We start from the raw sequence: 22581 nt of genomic DNA, 5'->3' as shown, positions 1-22581 counted from the left end.
GTCTTTACATCCTCTAACTTTTGTATTCATAATTGTTGTCAGTGATTTAAAACATCTAAAGTGAGGATTCTCAAACCCACTATAAATTCTGGGCTTGCACAGACAGCTTTGACCCCGCGCTGCAAGACAGTAGCTTACAGCCCAGCAGTCATGGCTCCTCTATTTTCAAGGAGCAGTGTGCTCCCACTATGGCTGGCAAAGAGGAGTGTGGATACTCTCTCAGTGACTAGAAAAGCTTTTCTCTGAGATTAATGGATTACTTTTAAAAAAAAATAAAAAAATATATATATATGTCTTTTTTTTCTTTTTTTTTTTAAAGACATATATTTCTTTCCCATCACGCTTGCCCTCCGCAGCTTCTTTTGTCTCTTTGTTCAGTGGCAACATTTTTGGGTTTCCATTGGGAAACCAATTCACTTGGATTCTGAGAATTTAGGAGGGGTCTTTGCAGTAGAAAAACAAAAAGGCATTTACTTATAGTCATTCCTATAGCAAGACTCTAGATAGATCTTTTTACCAAAGCACGTATAGGGTCTAATTGAAAAACGGTTATGGGAAGTGTAGTAAGTGTGTTCCCTTTGAACTGGGATTTTCTAAGCTAACAGCATGGCTGTAGTGTGCAGAGCTGAGTTCTATATGAAGCCTACCCACTGAAATTAAATTAGCTTTATTGTCAAATTTGGATGGGTTTAAACATTGATGTAATTGGTTGGCATTCCTGTTTGTCTATTGAGCTTCATTACAATTTGGTATTTTCATTATCACTGATGCTATGAAAAATGTCGTATAGAATGAAAACTGAAAAAGGGGAATAAGTTGGAGAAAACCAGCCTGATATAGTACATCAAAATGACCGAAGTCAGGCATCACATTCAGAGTAGCTAAAATCCCTGCCCAACCTCTGATTTCTCTGTCTGTGCTGCTCAAACAAGTAATCTAGAAATAAGTTTCTTTTCCGCATCTGAAAGTTAAACACATATCAGCAACAACCTATTCCAGCTGGGTGTTGATGAAATCTGCTCATAGTGCGACACTTTACTTTTACAAGTTGATAGTTCTTCATTCTTTGGTCCATTTCAACCAGTTTGCTGCAGGCTATTCATCCTCTGAAAATGTTTGCTGCTTGCCTCAGCAGAAAATGCTGGTTTACTGTGTCACACTTTGACATCCTCTGGCAGAGTTTTATGAACAACCATGGAACGTGCTCTGGGCTTAAAACCAGCTGCCAGTGCCAGATCCATATAGCAAGTCTTTGGTTTGTGCCACGTGGAAGATTCCAAGAACCTCAACCCAAATATTTCTGACACAGCTACAAGAGCAAAGTTTCACTTCTCCCCTTTTCCCTAATAGCACATATTTTCCTGGCCTCACCAACATCACATTGTTAACCCCTTCACTCTGCTTTCTGGGTTGTGAGATACATTGATGCAAAAATCACAAAATCTTGTATTCTTTCTGAATTACAGTATTTCTGCAATTTCAGCTGTACACAAGAAAACCTCTGTAAAGATAATTACACTTTCCTATATGGTTTTACAATTAAGTATTCATTGACCTCCTATAGAGATGTAATGGGGATCCCCGCCGACCCAGAAATTCAGCCACACATGCAGAGATTAGATCATAACAAGGAATGGTTTATTGAAACTTGGGGAGTCCAGAGGAAAAACAGGGAGCAGTTTGACAGAGTGGCAGGAGGTTCCTAAAACACTGTCAGATCCTTGATCCTGAAAAGGCTCCAGATGTAAGGCGGTGGAGACCCACAACACAAGGCATAATGATTAGACGGGCAAGGCCATGGGCAGGAAAAAACGCAATGAGGGGTCAGGCAAAAGGAAGTCCAAGGGATGTAACTGGGTCAATGCCAGAATTCTGGGGACTAGAGGAAAATCCTGGATAACAACAAGGTGAGTACTGATAACCATCTGGCATGGAAGTAGAAACAGGAGAGGGTTTAAGTAAGGCGAAGATGGTGTGAAATCAGGGAACTCAGGTGGAGCAGATGAGCTGAAGGAAGAAAAAGAGGTTCCTGCAGAGCATTGATCATGACGGATAAATCTGGAGGTAGAAATTTACAGAAAACTGCATGTCAGTGTTGAAACTTGCTATGCATGATGAAAGTCATTAGGCTCACATGTTATTCCACATGAAGATATACATCAATAAAATGAGTAATAAACTCATTAATAGCTTTTTCTGTCGTGATCCAGTACAACTATGAATGAATCATTTGCAGAATGATCTACACGTCCCGATCCTGAGTTAAAATGAGCCATTTTATCTTTATGTAAATATGATTATGTAAAACTACCAGGCCTGCTTTCATAAGATTTGGGGAAGAGATGGGGTATGAAGAAAGGGAAGAAGACATTTACCTTGGTTGAGCGAGATTTAAAACCATAATTTAAAATGAAAATGTGATGGCCTTGAGAGTGAAAAAGCCAAAACTAAATAAATAAAATGCATTTCAGTTCTCTAACTGATTCACAGACTTGCATCTGCTGAAAACATTTAAATCTTATTTAGTGAAATATGTTTTTATCATGAGGCACTGGTATGAGCTAACATACAAACATGAATCATTCTTCTTCTGAAAACAGCCCCCCCTACAATTGCACAACTTATTCCTGTTTGACTTTTTAAATACAATCATCTAATCATCTATTTATTCAGCATACATTAGATTGGTAACAACTTAACTCTTGGGACTTTTACATATAAACATCCAACTAACTCAGTACATGACCATCATTTTATTAATGTTAATTTCATTGGTTACTATTTTGATGTTTCTCAACAACCAGGCATGTGTTACCATATCCATATATTAAACATTAATATGTTTTACATCCTAGAGCCAAATGGCTGGCTTACTTATTCATACATTTGAGCAGCTTAAGCAAAATTTGCTTGAGTTTATAATGAAAAAAGAGCGACTCAAGATAAGTTTTTGCTCACGCCAAATAAGAAAATGTTCAAAGGGATTACAGTGCAAATATATAATACATATATTAAATAAGACAAGTGGAAGGATGCCCCAATGTGACCAGATGCTTTGCTATCGGGAAGTTGATCGGCTTGCATCTGCTCTTTGCTTTTACTTCGTTTGTTTGGGACAATAATAATACCAAAAAAGAATGAATCTTTATAACAGATTGTTGACCAGGTCGACATTGTTTGATCACCAGGCCCTGGATCCACCAGCAGCCACCAGGCCCTGGATCCACTACCAGATAACAGTTAGTAATATAGTAATAACAGTTAAATTATCCAAATTTCCAAACACACCATAATCTAGTGGGAGAGATGGCTCAGTCAGATTTACTTTCATGAAATTTACAAGTCACTGAAACTTTTGCTCTACTAAATGTGAGTGCAAGACATTTAAGGGGTTAAAAAGACAATATTGTAATAGGTAAAGGTTACCATTACCTGTTGGTAAAAAGGCACCAACAGGTCAAACCTAAATGTAATCAGAATTATGAAAGTAAATGCAACATATGTCTACATTTCTAACCATGAAATCTTTTAAGGTTTTTACATATACCCTAATTTGTTTTGTTGGAATTTAAATTGGAAATATATTACCAGATGTGATTTAAAAAAAAAAAAAAAAAAAAAAAAAAGAGTATTATCAAGTATTATGAAAGAGCAAAAATCAGAGAGTACTTTTGTGGGCCTATCAGCACACTTCTTTTACCGATGAACAAATGATCCTTTTAGATGATGACAGCATGCGCTGACTGATGAGACCCAGGAATAGTGAAAATAAGAAAAATGGGTAAACTGAGAATTTCTTGGTATCAAATAACTGTCTAACAACTGTATTTGTTTTAGTTGCTACATACTGTTGGATCGTCCAACTTGGCCCGCATCCTGTTTGTCAGGTTTGAGGCTGGCCAAAGTTTTAGCAGGCGCGGCTTTTCCGGTGACAAGATAGACATCCTGTCACGGTAGATCAGGGGTGTCCAGCTCTGGTGTTTGAGGGCTACAGTCCTGCAGATATTAGATGTCTCCCGGATCCAACACACTTGGTTCAAATTAAAGTCTCTCTTCAACAGCTTGTTGTCAAGTTCTACTCGAACATGTTCACCCACTCGTCTGATTCAGGCCTGCTGCAGCAGGAAACATCAAAACCTGAAGGATAGTGGCCCTTGAGGACTGACTTTGGTCACCCCTTTGGTAGATGGTTCTACTCCAGCTTCATTAAAGAGGAAACTCCCAAAATCACCAACTGAACTATGGACTTAATAGCATGTTAACTGTACAGTTGACCATATTTCTAATCAAGCATCCATCCAGCATAGTGGATGTGTGCTATATTTACGTCACTAAACACAACCTGTTTTTAAAAGAGGAGTATGAATTAAGTATGTGTTAAAATGTGTCTTAAAATCGATTAATAAACTGAAATACTATGACAGCAACGGTCATGCAATCGCAGTTGTGCTTATTTGTTATGCACATAAGCAAGCAAGTGGTGTAGAAGTGTTTTATTTATGAAACAGAACAATCTTCCAACAATGTCTGTAGAAAATGGGTATCTAAAAACACAAGTATACAAAAAAAAAACACATTTACATTTTGTGCATGGTAAACTTTCAAGACAATGTACAAGATGGAAACCAAACAGAAGAACATGACTCGTGCAGATTGATGATTATCATGTCCTTGACCCTCATTTTACAGTCTCACTAAGTCTACAGAGACTGATATCTGGAAGCTTTCCCACCAACACTGTAAAGTTTCACAACATCCATTACTGATACTTAGAACTAACATATGAATGAAAAAGTATTTGTATAAAATGTTTCACCACATCTCATCTTTGTGACATTGACACAGAGACAAGCTCACAGATGATCCTCATATTCTCAGGTGAAGTTATTTTCTGCACAACCCTGGATTCACGCCTGATCAGGTACTTAAGAACAAAAAGTGTAGCAGCCATTTTAGACTAATGACCCTTGATAATGTCTTACAGACACGAAATAGGGGCAATCAAAGGTATTACATCACTACCTAAGTGACATACCCCTCTGAAAACCTGACAAACAAAATAAATGCTTTCTGTCACCTTCATAAACATCTGCTTTGTTTGTAGATGTCAACATTTTTTCAACAGTTCCTCTGAAAGATTAGAAAAACTAACAAGTAAAAGAAGTGCACAACATTAATAATCCCGCAGTACTGTAATGCGTTATCTTGACGTATGTGATATTCAGTTATATGCGTCAGTGTAAACAAATAAATAAATTATTTACAAACTAGAAAAAAAAAAAGAAATGCAAACAAACAGAACAGGCTGAGCTTAAATAATTTACAAAAGAAATTATAGTACAGACTTAGTATAAACATCTTTGGCACTGTTGAAATTGTTCACCCAAGCTCTCCATTAAAAACACATTCAGGATGAGAAGGATGAGGAGAAATAGTCAAGGATTAAATGTTTAGGGTTTTGGTTATAATTTATGTATGTCAGAGGCAGTATAAGCAGCTGTTCTGCTAAACAGACAAGTAACAGGACATTAAGAAGTTTCAGCGAGTGGGAAACTGTAGGGAATCCCATACAGCATGTAAGTGGTTGCACAATGACTTTAAAATGTAGAATAGTTGCATTAGTTACAATATTCAGCACAGGCTTTTTAAAACAGGTTCACTGTCATCAGGCTTTCGCTCTCAGCATGGGAAATGTGGATAAATCACCAGGAAAACTGAAATCTGCCATGACAAAAAATCTTAGTCAATAGATCGATGCAAAGTAACATGAGTATGCAAAGTCCTATTTGAGTTGAAATGGCTTCAGCAGTGGTGTCATAATTACTTGGAGTGATTCTTGTCTTTTGCCCTCGGATGTTTTCCTGCCCAACTTCATTCAATTATCTGCCAAAAGAGAAAATATCCTCCATGAAGACCACATTCAGGAACAATACTGTTAGGGATTCTCAGTCAAAAGTGCAGGGTGCAGGAACAAAGTGTGCAGTGGAAGCATTAATAAAAGCATGTGACTGAGAAAAACAACAAAAAGGCAGGCTTATTTTCCACTGTTTAGCACTCAGCAGAAGATCTCAAGTCCTTGGACACAAGGCCTTACACAATGCATCTGAGGCATTGTAGATGGGCAAGCTAACAAGCAGAAACATAGCATGATTTTAGTGCTTCAGACAGCACAAAACAAAGCCCTTCTCATCTTTACCTTGTAAAGACTGTTGGAAACTCCGGCTTATCTGAGGTTTGGAAAAAATGTTGAAGGTTTAAAGATTTTACCACATACATTAAACATGGAGAGAACTTTCTCTCCCATTGTCTGATCTTTGTATAGCACATATGTCAACACAGGCAAACCTAATTATATACTATGTGCGGTACAGAACAAAAACACACATTATGACAGTCCTACATGGATGTGGACATCAATGTCTAGGCTAAGTTGAACCGAAGAGGAGAAATTACATGTAAAATTTGTTTATATATATATATATATATATATATATATATATATATATATATATATATATATATATATATATATATATATATATATATATATATATATATATATATATATATATATATATATATATATATATGTATAAAAAATCCATAAGGCTCAGCAAATAGGTAGATTGCAGTATGTAATTATTTATTTTTTGAAGGGGTAGGAACAAATAAGTTTTTATCTCTATAGCCCTTTTTTAGACATAGTATTTGGGGACATTTGTATTATGTGTGTACATGTATGAAAAATCAGGACAATGACAACATGTACATGCTTTTTTTTTTTTTTTTTTTTTTTTTTTTTTACTTTTGTACATAAAAGCTTCAATGTACAAAGAAAAAAAAATCTTATATGCTTCATAGTAGCATGTAACATTTCACATATATACACACACACTTGATATTTTCCTTTCAAGAAAACAGAAATGTTTGTGGGTCTGACTTACCTCTACACTCATACTTGAGGTCGGAGAAGAAAACCAACTCTTGCGAGAAGACGAACAAACCTAGCCTGCCACCGGCAAATGTCTTGTCATAAACTGGTCCTGAGTCAGCCATGATCTGCTTGCCCTCATAGACCACAACCCTGCACAACACAAGCATTTACATGAACTGTTTTTATGATCTTTCACTGAAGTTGGATATAAACTGGATGGATAGATGGAGTTGCCTACCTAATAAAGCCAGTCTTTGGTCTGTGGATGAGATGCCATCTATATGCTGTGTAATCCTTCCAACCAATGTTTTTGGGGTCATGCCACAGAGTGCGCACCTATGTAAAACATAATACTGAAGACTGACGCATCCTTTAAAAGTGACTGCATAGCATTCAGACTGTAGCCCACCTGGCCTTGAGTGTTGCCCGTGTGCCACAAAGCGTTCCTCAGATTTTCTCCGGTGCCCGTGGTTGAGTTTACAACTTTGAGTGAAACACCTGAGATGCCAAAAGCTTTGGAGGGCTTGTCCTCCCAGTATGTCTGTGTGATCTGCTTCCACATCACAACATAAAAGCGCCCACTTGACTGGTATCCAAAAACAAAGCCGGCATAGTCGTCATCTCTGTCTGTGTTCACATACATTGTTCCACTAAAGTCCACTGCACTGAACTCATCAAAACCTGTGATGGTGTATAGAAAAAGTTTTGTACGGTCAAGCAGTTTTAAAAAAGCATTGTTAACATGAAATGGATGTTTTTAGAGTCAAAATGTAGCACTGTGGTACTTACCTACTGCAATACCCGGATCAGAGTTAGCGGTCTGAACCAGCTCTTTGCCTTGGTGTCTGACCACCCAGTTGGGATCAATTTGAGTGGTTCCCTTGGGATCCAAGTGGACCATTTGGAACTTCCTAAAGTCTGTTACACTAATGGCATTATTCTCAGGACACACATCGAGGATATCTGGGATGTTATCATTGTCAAAGTCATCCTTGCAGGCATCTCCTCTTCCATCCCCTGTTTATAAAAAACAAGGCATAATGATAGGATTGACCTAAATTTGCTTACTACATTGTAGGTTGCAAAATATTTGTCAGCATATGGGAGTGTTGTAATACTCCCACTGCAGAGATTGTTGAGGAGAACTTCCAAGTTCATATGAAAAATGAATGGAAAATAAGAATTCCTCCTGAGAAACTAACTTTAATAGCTTTGCCATTGTTGCTAAAGCAAATCAGCCATTTTTTCATGCATTGACAGCTTCCTCTGATACTTCTTACAATGTTAAACCTGAAGTCTATTAAAATTAGAAAGCAGGCCAGGAACTCAGGGAGGAAAGAATGCAATAAGACCACTGCCTGGAAGTACCTAGCTCCCTCTTGTCACTAGCTTTGTTGTTGTACAAGGCGCTGAAATGATTCTATCAAATAAACACTATCTGACAAGCTATGAAGAATGTGAAAACATCATGTTCAGGACTCTTCATCTGTGCTCTGCTTCCAGATCCAAACAGCTGCACAAACTCCAGGTAGCCTACATATATTGTGCACTGTGGATTAATCAGCCTTAGAGAAATAAAAACTTCACAACCTGGCTTCTGCCCTCCTGGCTAGCTCATTAAAGTCATGCAGGATGACATCATCCGTACCAACCCGTTGGTGACTCTTTCCACTGTCAACATATTTCACACCTGCTGCACTGAAATGAATTGCTAAACATTTGGGAGAAGGCAAAACTTCACTGAGTAATGAGTGCAAACAGAGAAGAGAGCATTTTAGCAAGGAAAGAAAAAATACTGGATGATACAAATCTTGCCCTATATGGAAAGAAACATTATAGCCTGAATATGTCTCTTCAGCAACTTGCATTTGTCAATTTGTTACAAATACAGCCTTTAACTTATGTTAAAAAAAACCTAGTTTTATTTTAGCAAATAACCTCTAGTACTCCCCACATTTTTGTATTCATATTTTATGAAGTTCCTCTATGAGCAGACATTTATGTTAAACAACAGCAGGTGGATTCATCCATGATTCAGAAGCACGCAGTTTACATCCACCTTAAGGTTTGCATGAAATCAAATGAATTATCAAAAGGTTTCTAATTATTCATCTTGTACAACACAAAACTTACATGGACAGTCTTTCATCCAATATTTTGTAGGTATACTTAATGGTATTCCAGAAGTTGCAATTTCCTGAAAATTAATTATAAACTGGGATTTTGGGAGGGAGTGGCTGACAGCAAGTTGGTCCCTCATGAGAACTTCGGGTGCATTCACATCAGAATAGTCCACTAGACTCGGCCCGATTGGGGACTCGGCTCACTTCTAGGGGGGTGTATCCATTCAGACCAAGATTGCATTCACACTGCACTTTGGTCAAACGTGCCAAACCTTTACAATAATATATCCCCATTCCCACCAAAGGTGGCGCTGCACTAGTATTTAGCAAAAGAGAGGACAAGACCTGCATGAAGAAAACTGTTGCAAGTTAAACATGGAGCACAAAACTATCGCTGTTTGGGGTTTTTATTTTGTCTTATGCAAATATTCTGCAGAAATACACTGCAACATTGACCGCAGTATGAACAACAGATGAGGTAGATGCCTAATAACACAATCGCTATGTATTTACCCGCAATGCAATGCTACGTCAAATGCAGGCAGTGACTTTTTTTTAAAAGTCCGCTTCCTGTATTTGGTCTGCTTGAAACGGGCTCAGACCTGCGTTTGTAGGTGGACCGAGTTCACTTCTTTGGTCCAAATCAGAATTTTTTTGGTGCATTCACAGCTCTGCAAATGAAGTGGACTTTCTGAACAAATGGACTCTGATTCGAATCAAAAAGGCTGATGTGAATGTGCCCTAAAAGTGCTACGTCCTTACCATCAGAGTCCAGCTGGTCTGCATTGGGTGTTAGTCTGCAGTTGTCCTTATCATCAGGTATACCATCATCATCATCATCATAGTCACATGCGTCTCCTTTGCCATCCTTATCATGGTCCGCCTGGTTGGCGTTGGCCACGTAGGGACAGTTGTCTAAATTGTTCTGATGACCATCTTCATCGATGTCCTGGTTATTGTCACACTGATCTCCAACCAGGTCATTGTCAACATCAGTCTGTTGATTAATACAGATGTTAGTATCAACACTTCATGCACCAACTGTACTGGTATGAATCATTATGTGCAGTAAGGCACAACCTGGTCAGGGTTATGAAGCAATGGACAGTTATCACACTGGTCACCAACTCCATCCATATCAGTGTCCTTCTGGTCAGTGTTGTACACATAGGGGCAGTTGTCATTTTCATTTAGAATTTCTGAGAGGAATTGAAAAAAAAATCAATGAAGTTTGGATTAAGATTTGAGTTAGAGATTTATTAGTTGATTGCCTTATATGTCTGATTCAAGTAGGGTTAGTTTACCATCTCCATCAATGTCCACTGCACAGGCATCCCCTTCTCCATTGTGGTCTGTGTCTATTTGAGCAGGGTTGTGTTCATAGGGGCAGTTGTCACAGCGGTCTCCAACTTCATCTTTGTCAAAATCAAACTGGCGAGGATTATAAAGGAGGGGACAGTTGTCCTGTGGCAGAAAGAAGACTTATTTGGTAGGTGTTTAACATCTGGTAGGCCTATGTGATTAAAGAAGGAGTAATTTGCAGAAGTAGATTTCAACTCTGGGAATAATACTCAAACCGTTTTCTGTTAAAGTGTTGATTAAAATATGAGTCTCTTTAACTCTCCACAGTGCAACAGAGGTAGATGCAGTGCTAGAAATCACATAGAAAACAAACTGCTGGCAAATGACACATCCATATGTTTCTTATCAGGAAGCTCCCTAGAAAAAGATTCCCCGACACCTGAGCTGTTTCTGCAACAAGTATTTCAGTGTTTGCCAGTAATTAGTAGCTACAGCATTTACCATTTCAATATTCTAAGATTGTAGAATAAAGCCTTTATTAAAAAAAAAAAACAAAAAACAAGCAAGATGCCATATTTACATGTCAAAATTTCTGACAGAAGGGCTTTTTATTTTTGCTCAAACAATTTTGGAGATAACTTTGAGAAACCGTTTTTCTTTTAGACAGCACATCTGGAAAAGAACTGTATCTTCTTCCTTACATAACCTGACCTTTAAAGATGTGCTCTAAACTGATTTGTTGAGCTTTTGTAAAGAATGTTTCTACAGTAAACCTGAACTTTTAGTTCATCTAAAACACGTAATACTCTTTTTTCATACATTTGTGACAAACATTTCCCCACCCTTTCATCCAGAATTCCATCATTGTCGTCATCTTTGTCACAAGCGTCTCCTTGGCCATCTTTGTCAAAGTCTTCTTGTCCAGAGTTTGGGAGGTTAGGGCAGTTATCCTGAAATATTACCAAGATGTTTTGAAGTTTTCCCAGTAAAGTCTGTATTCATTGCAGAATGAGCAGTCAAACGTAGCTTACCTTTTTGCAGTGATATGTGCTGTTGGCACCACACACGAGGTTCTGATTAGGCCATCCATCCAAGTCGGAGTCTTCACCGCAGATGAAGCCATCCCCAGCGTAACCAGTACGACACTCACACTTGTACATGGGGTCGCTGAAGTGGCTGATATAGATGCATTCTGCATATTTGTGACAGCTGTGGGTTTTATCCTTACATGGGTTCTCTGGCTCACACACCTAAAGTAACAGAGAGGAGCAACAGGACTGTTCACATTTACCATTGAAAGCACTGGATCTGACCTTTTATCTTAATAAAAGGATAAAAGACAGCCTTCCATAGCTTTATTATCGGTCCTAGATATATATCTTTTTTTGTTGTCAGTTCTTGATGACATGTTAAACTCAAAACAGCACTCATGGAAGCTGTCTTTGTAGAGGGCCCCTTTAACTGAGGGCTTCTTCAAATCAAGGTGATGGGTTAAGGGAGGAATTCTAGGAAGAGCCAGAGCAATGGGGACTTCTAGGCACAGTTGATTTTATGAGATCCTATTTGATGCCATCATAGATCCAATTATGATCGACTGCAGAACCTTTTCTGGAGTCCAAGGTATTCACAGCTGCCACTCATTACCAGAGGATGAACCTATCTGCGATGCGGATGCCACACCATGAGATCATGGAGCCGAAAATGACAGCAAGATTGGCCTTTGATCAAAGCTGTGAAACTGAGCTTTTTAATGCCAACAATGAGACAAATCCCTTTTCCTCGAGTCCATTAGTAAAACTGGGACATCAACTAACAGACAAGCAGCTGCACTGGCTGAAGAGTTGCAAAATAGTCCACAAGGAATGTCAAGCAAGACGACACACATCAAATTTTCAGATTTCCAGGAACTCAGAGAATTTAGTGATCATGAAAAAGAAGAAAACAGCCCCAGTTTACTGTGACATACATACATGACATCTGATATTACCTTGCATTACAGTAAACGTGTAGCCGTTAGGATCTCATCTAATTTTTGTTGGATGTAAAAACTGTCATCTATTCGGCATCTACAAGTCAAAGAGCTGTCTCAACCTGTACAACATATGTTTGTTATTAGGTGTTATCCCACCCTCTTCCTTCTCCTTCAGCAAGCAGCAGGAGAAGGAAGCCAGGATCTGGGTCAAAATGAGAAAATTCATATATGATGGCCTAGGGCTTCCCCTCCAATACTATAGAAATGAGGCTCCTAAATCATCCAAACTGCTGCTTCAGTCATGTATAAATGTTTATCTGACATGCAAAATTCCACACAGCTGCTTTTGAAAATTTGCCAGGAGCTGCAGGTCGACAATCCATCTCTTACTGGATATTGTTCTCACTTCTTCAAGAAAGACACTGCATGAATGGGACAGAATAAAAGTAAGAACAACTCACTTGTTTGTTCCGTTTGGCAGCCTCCACACCCATACCGAAAGGCTGGGTGCCCTTGTAGCGCTTTGGACAGGGTAGGCAATGGAAACCTGGATCGGTGTTGATGCAGCGCTGTGCTCCACCCACTTTGTAGCAAACATCGGACACCATGTCACACTGTGAGGAAAAAAAAAACACATCAGGAAAAATGAAAAGACATGAAATATTAGGTGTCAAAATGTGTGGCTTATGCATACATAAAAAGATGTGAGTTTCACCTCATTAATATCCTCACAGTGGGTTCCATTTCCACGAAAACCAGCAGGACATGGACCACATTCCCATGACCCGTCAGCAGAGCTGCTACAATCCACTCCCCCAAAGCAAGGGTTGGACAGGCAGCCATCTATGAGGAGAGTTATAGGACAAGAACAAGGAAAACAAGGAAAATTGTTGTAAACATTAACATATCAGTCTAGTTTGTCATCTTACAAACTACATTTTAACCTATGTTTTTCTCTATTCCAACAACCAAACTATAAACCAAACTGTAGCCCCAAACTATTGTGGCATTAATATTAACCGACTAATGACCCAGCTCTAGTGTATGGTGGTAGAATAATAGCTGACAGTCTCGTGGGGAAAAAAAGTGTGAATTAAAGCAATAACTGTAAAAAAAATAATAATAATTTTTTAAATGAACCAAAATAGTAGCTCAACCTACAGTCCAATGTTGTTGCATTCAATTTAAAGTACCAGTTATGTTGACTGATGCTCACCAATGGGACATTCCTTCTTGTTGCAGCTGTCACTGTCACTGGCCTCCCCAAGGCACCTCTTGCCACCATATTGAGGTTTAGGGCTGTTGCACTCACGCGAGCGAGTTTTGATTCCTCCTCCACATGTTGCTGAACATGTTGCCCATGGAGACCACGGCCCCCAACTCCCATCGACTGAAAAGAGTCGTTCAAAAGATCTTCAGAACATTTCTTTTTTTTTTTTTTTTTTTTAAATGTTTTTTCAATTTCCAAATCTTGCAGACTAAAATCTCTGAAAACGTTAGAGATCATCAGTAAGACCATCCTATTAAAGTAAGGGCATGCCACCAAGACCCATAGATGAGACAAGGAGTGCATTGATCAGAGGTAGCAAATAAACCATGCAACCCTGCAACAGCAGTCTGGAGTTTCTGACAATAAAATACATAAATAGATAAATAAAGCCAAACATGTAGATGAGTGTATTTCTGCTAAATAAATATCTGTAACATTCTGAAAACTAAAAAAGTTGTAAATCTATCACCCCAAACAACACAATCACTTCAGCGAAGCATGGTGGGGGCAGTATCATGATTGCAACACCTAGGAAATGGGATTGAGGGATTCTGGTTTGGGACTCAAGATGAGCAAAGTCTTTCGGAACACCTGATTCAGCCAGATACCATTACAAACAATTCAGTAATTTAAAATAGTCTGGTCAAATGTCACACTTCAATATGACTGAGAATCTGAGGTGTGACCTAAAACCTACTGTAGATTAGAGGAAATAGAAAAGTTTTGATTTGAAAAATGGATTAATACTTCAAGATAAAACACGCTGAGCTGAAGTTTGTTGATATTTCTTCAAAGACTGACAAGAGCTCATTATAAAGCTCATGCAGAATGTTGCCTGAGGAAACCGTCGGACACATGCCACTTTTACATAAATGCTGCTTTTGAGGAATCCTCTCTGTAGCTGAGAAACTCACTTGGACATGGCTTGGCAGTGCAGCTCTGGGTCTCTCTCCCACTTCCCTCGCAGTCCTTGCCCCCCAGCTGTGGCACAGGAGCATTGCAGTGGCGTATCCTTGTGATCTGTCCTTCTCCACAGGTCACTGAGCAAGATGACCAAGGTGACCACAAACTCCACCCTCCGTCCTGGCGAACTGGGTGTGAAACATCCAGCATATCAGGCAGGCAATACCAAAACAGATATGTCATGTGCCATCCTCTTGGTTTCTATTTAGTTAAATGATGACAGACATGCATATTTTGCAGAAGGAAAGACAGTAAAACAGCCATTTTCTACAAGTAAACACTGTCTGGTGTTGGCGACCATTGTTTCAGTTTCAGAGATGACCAAAGAGGATTGCGCCAGTATTTATGTCATTGTGGGGAAACTATCTCCTAGTGGTTAGACTGATTCAGTCACTCACACAGATCCCCTGTAATATTAGCTGCAAGTAAAAACAAATGGTGATCCAACAAATACCCAATTCATCACTTGGGCCTCCAACTCAAATCTAGCAAAATCCCCACACTTCACATTAAGTACAACCGATTATAAATCCGTTAATATTTTATATTTTTGCACAAAAGGCAGTGGTGAGTCATCGGATTGTGGAACACCCTCTGAGTCTGTGATTTATTTGGATTTAACTTTGACTGGGCACACCCCACAATCCGACCATGAGATCCAGCTCTTTACTCACATTCAGTCACACTGTGATGCATCCGGATTTACAGAGGCATGAACTCAGTGTTTTGCACTTTTGAAAGATCTCATCCCATATTTAACCGAGTTATGCCGACTTCTTCTATTGATCCATTATTTTCCACCCTGCCATGTCTCATCCAAATGTTTGCTTTAGATTACTGTCAGCAGCAACACTACTATATCAACTAATCTAGACAACATCAGTTATTTAAAAAAAACATGTCCTCACCACGGCTGTCGCATTTGCCCAGGCTGCACTTGCGTGTCTGAATAGACGGTCCAGTGCAGGGGTTGCTGGTTGCATCACATGAACGCCCTCTTTGTTGAGTTCCTATCCCACAAGTGACGGTGCACTCTGTCCATTCTGACCAGGGGGACCAGCCATCTTCGCTGTCTTTAGCTGGAAGAAGCCACATTATCATCCTTTTTTGCACAAGAACCTTCACCACATAAAAGAAAAAATGCAAACAATGATAAAAGTATTGGAAAAAAAAAAAAAAGAATATGACTGTTTATTCTTTATGGTGGCCTGTTTATCAAATGACATCATCTGCATAACCCTTAGAGGCCATTTTTAGCGTCAATAAATATGCGGTTCCCTCCCACAGGCAAAGTGACTGCAAGAATAGTGGTGTTAAAGTTTAACATGCACAGAATATTGTTTTTATGGCACATCACAGTATTTATTTAAAAAAAGTAAACACAAGCATGAGGAGTTTTTGACTACTTACGCATGCATACAGGGCAGCACTCTCCATCAATAAAAGAGGGGCTAGCACAGGCCACTGGTGGGCATGTAATTTGATGACACACAATCTTGGACTCCTGCAAATATCAATGAATGTTATAAAAATATCAGGGTCATTAACATCCACAGTGAATTTGCATAATTCCACATGACTTAGCAGTACCTGGCAGGTACATTTAGTGCAGCTGTCTACAACCCAGTCTTCCTTGTCCTCAAAAAGGCGGCCGTCCTGCCAGCACATGTTTTTCTCTTTAGAGTCCTTCATTCTCCCGAGGGCCTCCTTCATGACTGTGTTCTCCTCTGTCTGAGCCACACAGCAACAGATTAGCAGTTAGGAGGAGATCAGTCAGAAATGATTAGGACACACTCATGCCGTGATAAAGCAATATTGCCACTGGCGGGCAGAGTGATTTCACTGCCGACAGGCTGTTTTTTTTATTTTTAGGAGCACGTGAGAGGTTACTTTTCAGCTGGTAGTGAGAGAAAGAACATCGGCTGCTCCTGCAGAACAGTCATCCTGTCGTGCTGTTGTGGATGAAAGTATTATCAGTCTAAACTCAATCAACTTAAAAAGTTTCTTAACTGGGAGGGACTTTAATACTTTGCCCTTTTTTTAAGACATTTAAAGTCTCTACAGCTTTGTTGCCTTCAGGAAAACAGACCACTGAAAGTGCTGCTAAGTTACTCATGTTACAACCTTCAACTAACTTGGAAACCGGGGGACCTCTGGCTGGACTCCTCAACACTTGGGAGCCGTCAGTCGATAAGCTGCTGCCAAAAATTTGTCTGACTAAGTGTGTGAATGTCCGAATAGGGAAACATCAGTGTGCAGCGCGAGTTTAGGACACCACTCGGTCTGGAAGAGCCTCAGGGACCCTTCTCATACCAGTCTCTCTTTTTTTTTTTTTCTTTTCTTTTCTTTTTCCCCCAAGGTTCATGCCCAGACTCTCTTATTGCTGGGAGGCTCCCAGAGGAAACACACAAGCTGTTTAAACAAAGCCAGACATTACACTGGACCCACTCGCTGCCAGGGGAACACTTCCTATATCCACATGTAACATGTCATAAAATCTGTCTGACTCATGCTGCCACAGATAGCAAGAGTCAAATGGGTTCAGCCATCACAGGCCACTCTATAAACAGACCTGTGGCTGCTTACCGTTTGCTTTCAAACCAATGTAGGTTACCTAGTAACCCAATTCAAACTTCTTAGTTTCTGGCTGTTGAACAAAGCTTTGTCATTTATTCCAAAATGCAAAATTCCTTCCCTTATTCGAAGACATTCATCACAGAAATTGGACCGTAAAAAACAGCAAAACAGGCAGTAGCTTCTCTTAAACAAACACAAGTCAGGATTAGGTTTGATTTACACAACTTTCATGAGAAACAGTCAGTTAACCACATTTGTCATTTTTACAACTTACTACTTTTTGCAAGCCGTCAATAAGGTTACTGACGACAATTCTAAGGCCTTTGAGCTCCTGGAACATGGTGCTAAGTTCCTCACAGGAGCGTTCACACGTATCTGCACCCAGGTCATCTGTCTTCTGACCTATACTGTTTGTCGTGATGGAAGCTGGTACATCCACCACTTTTGTGCTCCCACTCACAGCATTGGCATCATCTGGAAGAGAGGCAAAAAACACATAACCACTCGAGGAGGAGTTGAGACAAAAGCAGTGAATGAATCAACAACACAAACCAGCGATGGAAAGACTATGATGACTGTAACATAAGCACTCTGATGAAGGGACTGAGTGATTTCCTGTTTTCCTGTAGCAGGCTAAACGATCACAACTTTGTAGTAAATGCAATGTTTGCTACCTTCCCAAAACCAGATGTACAGTCAGCGACTATGTTTGATTTTAAAATGTATCTGTCTGAAATGATGATAGTAAATCTTTCAGCAAGAGATGAGAGCAGGGCACTGCTTTAGCACACATCTGGCTGTTCCTTTTTGTGATGGAAAAAGCGACAACAACAACCATAAATCTACCTGTACTTTAAAAGAGAGGACACTTACAACAAGCTGGGGTGACCACACTGAGATATTTACAAAGAATCTATCAAACTGGTCCTTAAACCTCATTAGTCACTAGGGGTACCTCTATCTCAATTAGTATGTGAAAATCACTGAGCTACAGCCTTTCTCATCCATTACTAACATTTTACTTAAGTGCCCACTGTGGAAAAGAGCACAGTCTTTAACTACAGGGGTTGTTTGACAGGCTAAATGTTAAGTTTTCTTTGCACAATCAACACATCTGGAGCAGGAAGTCCAGCCAAGGGTAACGTGTCTACCAGCTGTGATCTTTGCACAACACAAGCAGGCAAAAAATACAAGTCACGCAGCAGGACAGGGCAGCTTTTGTGGGTGGAGTTTGCAGTGAACCTTGTGACATAACAACGATCCACATTCCCTCACTTTACCCCATCATTTTACACTCAATCTGCATCCCAAATTATTGAACTGCATCAGCGTAGGATTTAAGAAAAATAATCATACATAAGACACACATTTATGGAATGCCTGTCATTCAGCCGAGGCACAGAGCGTTTCTGCAACCGGTTTGGACCTAGCTATGTAAATTGGTGAAGATTTATAGCAGACTGGGGACTCTAAATCAAGAAGTCATCCAAATTGCCCAGTGATGTTCCACTATGTTTTATTTCCTCTTCAGTCTGCTGGAATCATTCAAATCTCCAGAGAGCTCGTCTGTAAAAGCATTTACACATTTCTCTCTCCCTGATAGACATTTTCTGTTTTGTCAACGTACACAGACGAAAGAATTACAAATAAAATTTAAAAAAATTTCAAAAAAGACCTAAAAGCCGCACTAATTTGAGAGCTGCTTATTAATGTCCAATGTGACACTTTTTACGAGTGTGGGTTGTACGGGTTTATGGGTGGCTTTTGGCATTAAAACCTCTCCCAGCCTAGAAGCTCAACCTGTACCAGCTAGAACGCAGACAATTTCTGGGCTTTGGCGACATTTGTTAAACAAATAAACTCTTTGCAGCTGGATTTCAGCACTTCGTGCAGTAACAAAAATGCAGCACTGCGTAACTGCAACACCGCACGCTGCGTATGGATTCAGTTTGTCACAGCATATCAGACTCAAGGTTTCAAGATCTAATGACTTTTTTATTTTACTTTTTACAGAAGATGGTCATGAGCAGATTTACTTGGATATCTATATTGTAGCTGCTCTTTGTGTGATCCCTGTTGGGGGTCATGAAGCCCTTCTTCATGCGAGCACAACTTCAACTGAGAAAAGCAACCCAATCATCCAATTTATGACCTCACTGACGGCATGTGTGTGTATGTGTGAGCAGCTGGAATTAAAAGCTCTGTACTCTGCAGTATAGCCCTCACTCTCCCTTTTCTATTTTCTTTCCCAGGGTATTATTCCAAATCTACTGCCAATGGAAATAAATGTAAGCATCTGTATCTCCTTTTGTTCACTTCTGAAACTCCAGCCACTGCATCCACACTGCTGTTTCTGGAAACATGAAGCAACGGTGGGGAGATCTAGCGGCGTATCAAATCTGCAAGCTTTCTGACCCAATTTCACAAAAGAAGGAGGTAAATACATACAGAAGGTGTCAAGAGGCAATCTAAAACTATTTGCTGTGGTTATACTTAACAAAAGACAGACACTGTTTGTTGGGAGTTTGCATGAGAAAGAGTTTCCAAATCACATCTGCAAGGTATCAAACTTGAAACAGTTCATAAATATAATTAGTTTGACTCATCTTCAGGGTTGTGATAATCGCATGAAGTAGAAATAGTTTCCACTCCTCGGGCATTTCAGAGATGTTTGGATAAGCGCTGTTTTAAGTAGCTTTTATAACAACATCGCTCCATGAGAAAAACTCCAGTCTCACCTTTCTTATCGAACTTGCAGTCTCTGCTCAGGAGGATATCTTCCACTGATGTGTCAAAGATAAACTGCACATTCTGCAGAAGGCCCTGTTAAGAAAATGTGGTTACTATCTTTGTTAGATGTTGGGTACAAATTCAAAGAATTTTAATTCAAACAATTTCATTCTCCAGTGAGGAAAGTTATTCTTGATCTCATATCATCACCCTCAACTTTACACAAAAAAAGGGATGTTTAAAGTCTAAATACGGAGTGTTTTCTACACAATAAGGCCAGAGCAACACAGAACAACTCAGCTATATCCTGGGAAAGAACCTTGTTAGTCTTTACTCTTCGGTAATTATTATTTAAACTGAGCTGTCATCACAAGCTAAGTAAGGACCTTGATGTTGTGTACTTTTTAAGTGACAAATACTGGAAAGAAATTCTCCAGATTCTAGGGAATCTTTGACCATTTACCACAATGACTTAGTCTCTCTCTTACCCTAAAGTGGTTCTCTCGAATTGATCCTTTAGCAACATACAGGCGGCTTCCCTCATCCCGCAGATGCTCATAGAATGGCTCTTCCAGGACGATGTTGTCTATGAGGCTGCAGCCCACATACAGGTCTGCATTCTCCCCATGAACATGGAGAATGACATTCTTCCACTGTGAGTCAGACAGGTCCACATCCTCAAAGGAGATCACATTCTGTGAGCCATCCATCCAGTATATGAGGTCCAGAGTGTTGGCACGTCCATTGGACACAATCTCAAACTGCCGTCTGCCATCGGGACCCTCCAGACCGATCAGAGTGCCCCGCGTGCCGCGGTCCTGGCGGATAGTGGCCACGAACACAAAGCCTTCATTGTTTTGGATCTGATGCAGCATTTGTTTTAGTGTAAGGGGATTTACTGAGGGCAGCTGGTCAAAGCGGATGAAGCGGTAGGCAGGGGCATCAGAGTTTGGGCCCCGGAACTGTTTGGCCCCCAGAGTCCTGCGTGTGATGTGGCTGATTTCAAACAAGTCAAATGTATCTCCTTCTGGCTCTCCATCTATGTATCAGATTATGAAGAATGAAAATGGAAAGTTGAGTCACTTTAGAGAAACAGAAAAGATTGTGAGCCTCAGAAAAAGAAAATCAGATTTAGTTTAGGTTCCATACCCCTTTAAAATGCTGTTAAAAAATGAACACTAATTTCTGAGAATGACAGAAATCTACTCACCTTGAGGGGCTGCTGGGTTGACTATAGACAGGAGCAACAAGAAGAGGCTTCTCCTGAGTATCATCTCCTTCACAAAACAAAGAAATTGTCTTTTAGATTCCTATTTTTTCTTTTCCCTCCTTTTTCTTTTTTCCCCCGACATCCACAGGCAGATGCTGATGCTGCACTACAGCCTAAGTTATGACTATTATAAACGGTAAGGAAGAGTAGGCTAATGCGTCCTGACAAGGCTACAATACAGGCTAAAACAAACAATGCAACTTTAAATAAACTATACAAAAAGCAAAAGGCTTTGTTTTGCATGTTAGTAACCATGAAGGCATACAATTAACCAGTAAAGGATGAATGAAGCACAACTTACCTGCACAATTTAATTGGTTTAACAGTTCTAACTAATATCCGGTAACAATAAAACAGCACAAAAAAACAAACACAAATCGGGGGGGGGGGGGGGAAGACAGAAAACGACTAAAAAGATGCTTGATGGTTTGAGTCAAGGATAAAAATGAATGGGGAAATGTATGTTCCAGCAACCCCTCTGTGGAAAAAAAAAAGTTTAAATCCACTTTGTTTCAGCACATCCACAGTCTGCAGGACCGGAGGCGCAACAGTGGCGGCGCTCCCTCCTCCTCCGTCTTTTATACAGAGGCTGGCGGAGAGCCTGTCAGTCACAGCCTGGCGGCTACCAACGGCTTGTGGTCAGTTGTTAAAACACAAAGTTACATAATTATCTTCCGATTGCGTAGTTTTCTTATTCGCGCTTGCAGACTGAGCTTGGCTGGGTGGAGGACACGTGGTCCCTCCTCCCCCTTTTCTCCCACCTTGACGTCCCCTCACCACCGCTTCCACCTTCCAACTGGGTCTGCAGCTGAGTCACTTTCTCTGCGGGAGACGTGGGTTGATTTTCTCAGGCCAAGTGGATCCTCACAACTGATTACAGCTGAAATTAAATGCAGTTTGTTTTTTTTAAATTTTTATTTATTTATTTTTATTGGTGGGTGCCAGTCCTCCCAACAAAGTTGTCAGTATTTTCCAGCAGCCTGAGGGGTTTGTAATATGCTAGACTCACTTCACACATGTTTAGAACTGTTTATGTTCATGGTTACATTAAAAAAAACTATATATATTAGTATCTCAAATCCTACTCAAGTCTGTAATGAGACACAAAAATTACACATGAAAATCCACAATGTTCTTTTTTTTTTGTCCAAAAGAGGGGTGGGCTTTCATTAAAGACATGATAGAAACAGGAGTGAACTATTTGTCCGTCATAGATGAACATAACGATGCTCGCTGCTGATAAAAGTAGTCTGCAGTGGTCAGAGTTTGTCGGATTAAACTTTTCAGGGGTTTCATGGCACGTCAATTATTTTGGATCTGGTTGCATTCTCTAATTGGATAGATAAACAAAACCTTTTTAACCAATGCATGCATCCACGTTGAGTTGTTTCCACAGATTTAGTCATTTTCTTCAGCCCACGTTTTGTTTGCATTATAGAA

The 22581-nt window shown here is 39.8% G+C and overlaps 1 protein-coding gene across 4 annotated transcripts; it reads right to left on the bottom strand.

Annotated features, from left to right (window-relative positions):
- Positions 1–4478: 4478 nt before the first annotated feature.
- On the bottom strand, positions 4479–21734 carry thbs2a (thrombospondin 2a). Of its 4 annotated transcripts, XR_013771499.1 has the most exons (24): positions 21443–21734; positions 21082–21148; positions 20360–20910; positions 19880–19964; positions 17416–17615; positions 16155–16295; positions 15975–16068; positions 15473–15643; positions 14516–14692; positions 13548–13721; positions 13047–13174; positions 12793–12945; positions 11391–11609; positions 11202–11309; positions 10362–10521; positions 10138–10256; positions 9820–10054; positions 7724–7951; positions 7344–7615; positions 7173–7270; positions 6945–7084; positions 6197–6227; positions 5825–5883; positions 4479–5721 (listed from the first exon to the last, which is right to left on the bottom strand). XR_013771499.1 is itself a non-coding variant. In XM_079248907.1 (23 exons), the coding sequence occupies exons 2-23, from the start codon at positions 21143–21145 to the stop codon at positions 5880–5882; spliced, it is 3552 nt and encodes a 1183-aa protein (XP_079105033.1). In that variant the 5' UTR covers positions 21146–21148; positions 21443–21734; the 3' UTR covers positions 4479–5879. The 4 variants fall into 4 exon arrangements, 2 of the variants coding, with proteins under 2 accessions (XP_079105033.1, XP_079105034.1); XR_013771500.1 differs by lacking the exon at positions 6197–6227; XM_079248907.1 differs by having other exon boundaries at positions 4479–5883.
- Positions 21735–22581: the final 847 nt, after the last annotated feature.

Source organism: Telmatherina bonti, assembly GCF_933228915.1.
Source record: "Telmatherina bonti genome assembly, chromosome: 11".
Taxonomy (NCBI): Eukaryota; Metazoa; Chordata; class Actinopteri; order Atheriniformes; family Telmatherinidae; genus Telmatherina; species Telmatherina bonti.
This window is presented reverse-complemented; position numbering and strand designations above follow the sequence as displayed.

What these genes read in the sequence shown, in the direction of transcription:
- thbs2a (XM_079248907.1), bottom strand. Translation starts at nt 21,145, where the DNA reads ATGATACTCAGGAGAAGCCTCTTCTTGTTGCTCCTGTCTATAGTCAAC. An exon ending in TTGACGGCTTGCAAAAAGTA is followed by an intron (nt 16,296 to 17,415) that starts GTAAGTTGTAAA and finishes TGTGTGGCTCAG; the next exon opens with ACAGAGGAGAACACAGTCAT. An exon ending in GCACATATCACTGCAAAAAG is followed by an intron (nt 11,310 to 11,390) that starts GTAAGCTACGTT and finishes GTAATATTTCAG; the next exon opens with GATAACTGCCCTAACCTCCC.